At 37.4% G+C, this 7,199-nt stretch overlaps 1 protein-coding gene across 1 annotated transcript; it reads right to left on the bottom strand.

Moving 5' to 3' along the window:
* Positions 1–6: 6 nt before the first annotated feature.
* LOC104909869 (protein MMS22-like) lies at positions 7–6,875 on the bottom strand. The gene is made up of 5 exons (XM_010707568.2): positions 6,634–6,875; positions 4,350–4,516; positions 2,865–2,961; positions 1,574–1,741; positions 7–180 (listed from the first exon to the last, which is right to left on the bottom strand). The coding sequence occupies exons 2-5, from the start codon at positions 4,504–4,506 to the stop codon at positions 99–101; spliced, it is 504 nt and encodes a 167-aa protein (XP_010705870.1). The 5' UTR covers positions 4,507–4,516; positions 6,634–6,875; the 3' UTR covers positions 7–98.
* Positions 6,876–7,199: the final 324 nt, after the last annotated feature.

Genomic DNA, 7,199 nt, shown 5'->3' with positions numbered 1-7,199 from the left:
AGATGATATAAAGAACCCGGCTAGTGTGTTGTACACAACAGATTTAGGTACCAACAGTGTTGGAACATTGAAGGGGAAAGGATGACCACCAGCAACTGCTAACCTGCCTCATTTTCCAGTTTTTGTATCTCATTTTGTCCAGCCTCAGAGAGGTGAGTTAAAAGCCTTTTGTAGGCTTCCCTGTTGAAAAACAGAATAATGTAACATTACTTAAACAATTTCACACATTTGAGCAGTAAAGTATGTAATTCCCAAACACACTGGATTTCTAACCCGTAACAACTTCTTTCCTTATCTATTCACAGCTTTGTTTGCTGTGATTTTTTAGCATGGCCAAGTTGGAAGAAAGAGAATAGCATAGTTTGTACAACAGTGTTGCAACAATGCTTAGACGTATCTTTTACGTGGTAAACTACAAAAAACTATACATCATCCAAAGACCAAAAGTGGGTAGTATGAAAATGCTGCATATGATGGTCCTTCAGTCTGATTGTTAACTCCTCTAAATAAAAGCAAATACATTTATGAGAAAAAGCCAACAAAAAAGTGAATAATACAATTGTAGATGACTTGCATGTTTTTCATTAAATGGAAGGTGAATACTCCGTGAGTAATCCTTCATGGCTCATGAGCTACATTCTTGCACAACTCTGTTTTCTTGTTGGTGCTATTTTTGTTGATGGTTTTGTTGTTTTTTTTTTCCCCATAACCCAGGCCTTGCCAAAGTTTACTTCAAAACTTCTCCAGCCTGAGGTGTGGCCAGCATCTACTCTTTGAGGGGTCTCAGAATGTGCATTAATGCATACACTGAAACAACTTCCAGGCTTTGACTCTCAAGCCCTGCACTCCTGTTAGGAGACCTAACAGAAGGAGTGCTTTTGGCCTACATGCTACACTGTGTGGAGCTTTTTGGGCTTTTGTAACAACATTCATACGGTTGCTGAAAGTTCAGTGCTTCATCTGCACCAAGAGTTGCTGCCATCTGTGCTGAGTTGCTTTCCTCAGCTTCCATTGCTTCCTAAGGCTAAATGGATTCACGAGTGAAATATTTCTGTCCTAGGTTCTCTGGGGGCAAATGGAGAAAGTGTGATTCTGTTGTGCCTATCAGAGAGGAGGCCAGCCTGTTCTGAATACCCACAATTCTCATAAATTTATATTATAAGAGAACTCTCGAAATTGAACCATGGGTTCAATTTCCCAAACATCTCAGATCATACCTGATTTTATTGTAATGTTGTATATAAAACATAACATTCCCTAGAAAAGGGACTTACAGGAATATTCTTTGGGCAGGAGTTTTGTTTTTTTCCCCCCTCAATTTTACAACACACGGTGTAGTGAAAAGAGGCAGGCCAGCTTAAATTGTATGTGGGTTCGTAGCTCTAATGTCATAATTTCTCTGAAAATACTTAGCAGATGTAGATGGCCTAAAACCGTGAGAGGAGATTTTGTCTGACCACTTAAAAATCATTTTTGAGTATCTGTCCTGCTGCCTAACATTGCTTGTTTTCAAGAGATCATACCTCTACTCTTCGCTGTCAAAAAGTGGTATTAAATAGAAAAAAACCCAAACCTTTGCGCTGCATTTCTTCCAAGACCTTGTTTGTATTCTGAATCCTTCAGAGACTGCGTCAGCGTGGGAATCAGGCTGGTAACTAATGTCTGATCCAAGACTGCCACTGTTTCTAGAATGCTGAACACCCGGTGATCATACATTGCAGTGTAGTCCTGGATAAAGTGCCTGAGGGGGACACAGAGGCATTTAATGCAAGGTCAGAACTAGATGCAGAGAACATGCCAAGAACAACTGAAGAAGCTGATCAGAACAAGCAAACTGGTTGCATGGAAGCAATCGTATTGTTACAGTGAAATACTCTATATGCAATTCCTTCTACAAACAAAGCCATGCTTTTGAAGGCTAATGCTAAGAAAAAATCCACATTTATTTTCAAGTGAATCAGCAGATTCTGCTGCTGTTTTACCAGAGCTGACTTGTTCCAGAGTAGTTTGTAATGCATCTGTCTGAATGGAAAACAAGGAAAACTGAAACATGGAGTTATTATTTAACCAAATAGCCCAGCAAAACAAGATATCTAGATTGAAGTCTGCAGAAACAACATCAGCATTTCTTAGAAAGCTCCACTAGATCTTGGGCAAGGCAGACCATCAGATGGAAGTGCATCCATTTGTCTATTTGAAGGTTTGAGGTATTTAATGACCACAGATTACATCTAACTGGGGAGTTACACCCTAGGAGTGAAACATCTCATGAAAGTGATACAGCCCACATGGAGACATCACCAAATCACTCAGGGGCTTTCATTTTAACATTATCCAATACAGCAGCAGTGTTTAGGTTTGCAAAATGTCTTTGGGTCTTAGCTCCTACCTCTCTTCTACTGCATCCACATGAAAAAGAGGATTCATTTTGCTGAGGTATAGAATAAGTGAAATTGACATTACATTAATCTATTCATTTGTCAGAGAAACAAATAAATTAAGCTTGCTGGACAAGGATTTGATCTTTGTTATATACACTTCAAATTAGGCATGCCCACAGCACGTTACACAACAGCACCACTCATAAGGAGATTTTCCCACTGCAGCAGGAATGTAGCTTTCTATTATAGTCCTTTCAAAACAGTACCTAATCCATGAAAAAAGCAGATATGTTTCTCTATTTTTTTGCTCTGGCTTTTTGGCAAAGTTATGTTTAAAACCAGTGCCAAAAGCAATGTAATTTAAGTACCATAAACAAGTGACAATGCAGTATGTTAAGGATAATTAGTTGTTTTTAAAAAAACATGTTTGCTGTCAATTGGATTGCAGTAGCTTCACTGCCAATTGGCATATTTTCTGGTTACCTAAATACAGAAGTCAGCTGGGTGGCATGTTCTCCTCCTGACCTTGCTTGGCAGCCTTGTACCATGTACTGCACAATGACTGTAGATATTTTTTTAACTGTAAAAGAAAAATCACAAGATTCACACTGAGCTCTTGAACTGACCATCTGGAAAATGTCTTTCATGAAGGCTACAATTTTTAAATGAGAAAATAATGGGTTTTATCTTACTTTGATGCAAGTAAAATGACAAAGTAGTTAGCTAGAATGGCTATAAGAACAGCATGAATTTCAGATTTATGCGAAGTCCAGTTTTCAACACCATTATCTTTTAAATGTACGGATTTTTAAGTACAATACTGTCTCCTTAAGTCAGAACAGAGACACACACTCTTAATGGAAATAAATTTAAATAAAAAAAATCAGTTTTGTTTTTATTCTTTAATTATTCTTTAATTGTTCCTAAATTTGAACTGGGAAAAAGCAGTCTTGGCATTATAACCTGCTCAAAGCCATAGAGATCTACTCCTTTCAATAAGTGTTCTCTCTGTTCTTTCAATAAGTGTTCTGAATTCCACCCTTTTGTGTATTTTCAAACAACAACAAAGGAGCCCACTGTTTTCTTCCATTTATATCTTCCAAATGGATATTCAAGTTGCTAGATAAAGCTCTTCCTTTATAACAGTGGAACTGAGCTGCAAATTCTCCACAAGGGTATGGTGGAGACCTGTGAGTTGGTGGCTGCAGAATCACAGGACATTTAGCTCATTCTGCTCCAGCTTCAGACAGCTGTGGCTACAATGGCAGAAGGGGGAACAAAGGCCTGTGCTGATTCAGGTAATCTCCTGAATTTATCTTGTCCCTGAAGCTTGTACAGGAAAGCATCAAAAATTGCTTTATTAGTCAAAATTCCCAGGAGAAGTCAGAGGTTAATCTCCACTGTTCCTAATACCTTTTCTGGTAGCAAGAACTGGACATTTTTTGGCACATTTGCATTCTTTATACAACTATGAGGTGAACTGAGTATTTTTTTTTAAAGAAGCTAAAAGTATAGAAGGTATAACTACCAAGTAGATGGGCTAAAAGAGGAAAAAAAAAAAAAAAGGGGGTCAAAGATCTCTTCAAAAATGGATTAAGTATAGCATGTTGTTTTCTGATGTTCTAAGGGAGAACATACACTAGTTTTATTTGGTTTAAAATCTTTAGGTGCAAGAAAACTTCCACTGTTACGAGTCTGGGAGAAATGAGGTAGGAGAGATGGGAAACACTTCCAATTAAAGATCAACTTGTCAGGAATCCATCAGAGCACTTGAGTCAGAGAGAAATTCCTGTATCAGAGAACAAATTATTTAATGAACAAAGCTTGTCCATCTTATCTGGCTAATGCGTCAATCAAACAAACAAACAAACAAACAGGAACAGATAGTACTCTGGGAGGAAAGATGCTCAGCAGTATGAAAACCTTGCAGGTGTAAAGAGATGTATTTAAAGCAAACAAGTAGCTCACCTTGTAGCTCGTTAACCAATACCATGCACTTCAACACAGCTGGGAGAACCAGTTCAATGTCACACAGTTCACTGGTCTGGGTTCTCTGAAGTACTTCAAGAATGAAAGCAAGAACTGAGGCCAAGCGAGGAGGTGGAGCGCTACCTTTGAACTGCATGTAGTTTTCACTGGGAAGACAAAACAAATCAAAATAAAGCCTGAGATATGTTGTTGGTTTTTTCTCCCATTCAATGCAAGCACCATATAGTTGGAAATAATATTGTGATATTTCAGCAGAAGGCCTATTACATAGATTTCTATCTTTGTTTAGACTCAGGTAATGGCTTCTATTTATCTTAGTCTTAGAAATGGCTCCTAATTTATCAGGACAGTGATGTCTTCCGACTCCTATGTTGAGGGAAGTGAGAAATAGCAGTCATAATTATTAATAGTTAAATAGTTAAAAACCAAATGTGACTATAAAAGTTAAAATATAAAGAAAGCAGCATAAAATAACAACAAAAGGAGTTTAGATTCTGATGCTCTGAAATGACATTCAAAATACAACTGTTGTTCAGTTACCTTCTTTAGTTTTGTGTGTTATTGTCTGCTCACAATTCAAACCTGTGGTAAGAGCTCTGTTGTTATACTGGCACTGTTATTTTTGTAAAAGAGTATGATGAAATAGGACAGAATCTCTGATTTTGCTCCATTGGAATTAACACAATCATCTCTGGTACAAAATTTGTTGCAGAGATTAAGGTAACCTGCAAATCTGCATCAAGAGCAAATATTGACACTACACATAACAGAGCTGTCCCAACTGTAATTATTTCATCTGGTGTTTTTTTTTTTAACCCCAAAAGGATGAAAGGATGAAAGATTGAATCACTGTTGATCTGACATTACAGATGACTTTACTAAAATCTAAAGACAATTACTGAAATTGGAACATCCAGAAGAGAAAGGTGGAGATAAAATACACAGAACATCAGTTCAAAAAAGTACTCCCAGAACCTGCAAAATGACTTTTAAATATGCAATATTAGTTACCATTAGCTACTCATACAAGGCATGCTCATTTGCTATGCAATGCGTTAATTAACAACTTTTAATAAAGCATACTTATACAACTTTTTAAAAATAAAAACATTTCTATATTCCCTGCGCCATGTGGTTTTAACTCACTTTAATATTAGCATCCCTAGAATCTTCTGTTCCATTAATTTACTATGAAAACTGCACACTATTTTTTGGGGGTGGTGTTCTTCACTAAAATGATTATCTGACCTGGATAATATATTTCCCTGGTTCAATTTCCTCCGTGCAACAGCAAGATATTCATTAGCTTCTGTATGTAAAAAAGGCCAGCAAACTCTGTATGCACTTACGTATAGATCTAGTGACTGCCTCCTGACCACCACACAGTTTATAAATCAGACTAAGATATTCTTCCCAGATCACTAAGAAATGTTTCAAGTTTTACAAGTCACCAAATGCCACTACACATTCAGAATTTGCTTTCCACAATAAGGCTTAAAATTCACACATTCGTGCACACATTCACAAATGATTCTATTAAGATAAGAATGTTTGAGTATTCATAAGCCAAAAAAAAAAAAAGTATCGAGACTGAAATTTTAACTCACTCCCTTTATATGTGATAATATAGGCTTTACCTAAAGCACTATCTACTGTATCTACCTGAGATCATCACTAATATTCTTTCAATGAATGTGTATGCTCACTCTTCAATAAAGAAAAGTGCAATTACCTTAAATGTAAGCAACAACCTTTTATTTGAAGGAGATTAATTTTTTTCCCAACATGGACAAAGAACTGCAGATTGTAGCTCTCCATCTCCCTCTTTCCATATCCCAAATTTTCTATTTCTCCTTGGTAGCTGGCACATCTATGTATATCCTGATATGTACAATAGCATCTAGTCCTCCCTTTCATGGGCAGCTGTTACAGCTATGGTTCTGTGATCCTAAACACAGCCTGAGATAAGCCATAGGATGATATGTATTGGAGCACTTGCTTTTTATGTGCCCATATGGTGTATTATTCTTATCATAGTCCAAGACCTCCATCCTCAATGACTTTCTCACCAGTCTCCAGATCGTCTCAGTTTTACTTTCCTGCTCTATACTCTCTGCCTTTTCTTATCTTCCTGTCCAACAACTTACAGGCTCTTCCTACAGCTCGACTATCAGTTACTGAGATGAGAACAGTGACATTCTCTTCTTTATTAGCTGTTTGTAAAATCTGAATAAGTGATGCTTTGTTCATCCCTGGGTCTTACTTTATGACATGCAGAGTGGTCTTTCGTAGCCGGAGCGCCTGAGGGACTGTGATGGAACTGCATAGAGCAGTCAACACAGGATGCTGCCCAGCTCCAAGTGCAGTTGGTGAAGAAGGGAGAAACCGTCCAAAATACTGTTGAACAATGCTCCCAAGCAGTTGATTTAAATAGGCCCCCTGAGCTTGGGACTGACAGCATATAAAGGACAGGCCCTGTAAAAGATAAAAAAAGGGAGAAGGAAATTGAATGACTCCTTATTATTGAACAAATTTGAGAACAATAGTCTAAATACTCATTACACACTCTATAAATTACTGCTGCACAAATAACTACCGCATGACAAAGAAGTATCAACAATTTGCTGCACCTGTCAACAAACCATCCAGTCTATGGCTAAAGACAGAACTAGCACAAGGCTTACAAAGAGAGAAAAATCTTATACTGGACTAACTAATATACTTGAAAGATAATCTTAAGACCACACAATCTTTCTTTCAAATCGGAAGTAAAACATTAGCTTTTCATGCCAGGGCTCAGTGCCCAAAAGCTACAAACTTCTTTTTCAC

This window comes from Meleagris gallopavo, chromosome 2 (assembly GCF_000146605.3).
Source record: "Meleagris gallopavo isolate NT-WF06-2002-E0010 breed Aviagen turkey brand Nicholas breeding stock chromosome 2, Turkey_5.1, whole genome shotgun sequence".
Lineage (NCBI taxonomy): Eukaryota > Metazoa > Chordata > Aves > Galliformes > Phasianidae > Meleagris > Meleagris gallopavo.
The sequence above is the reverse complement of the archived record's forward strand: the minus strand, read 5'-3'. Positions and strand labels throughout refer to the sequence as shown.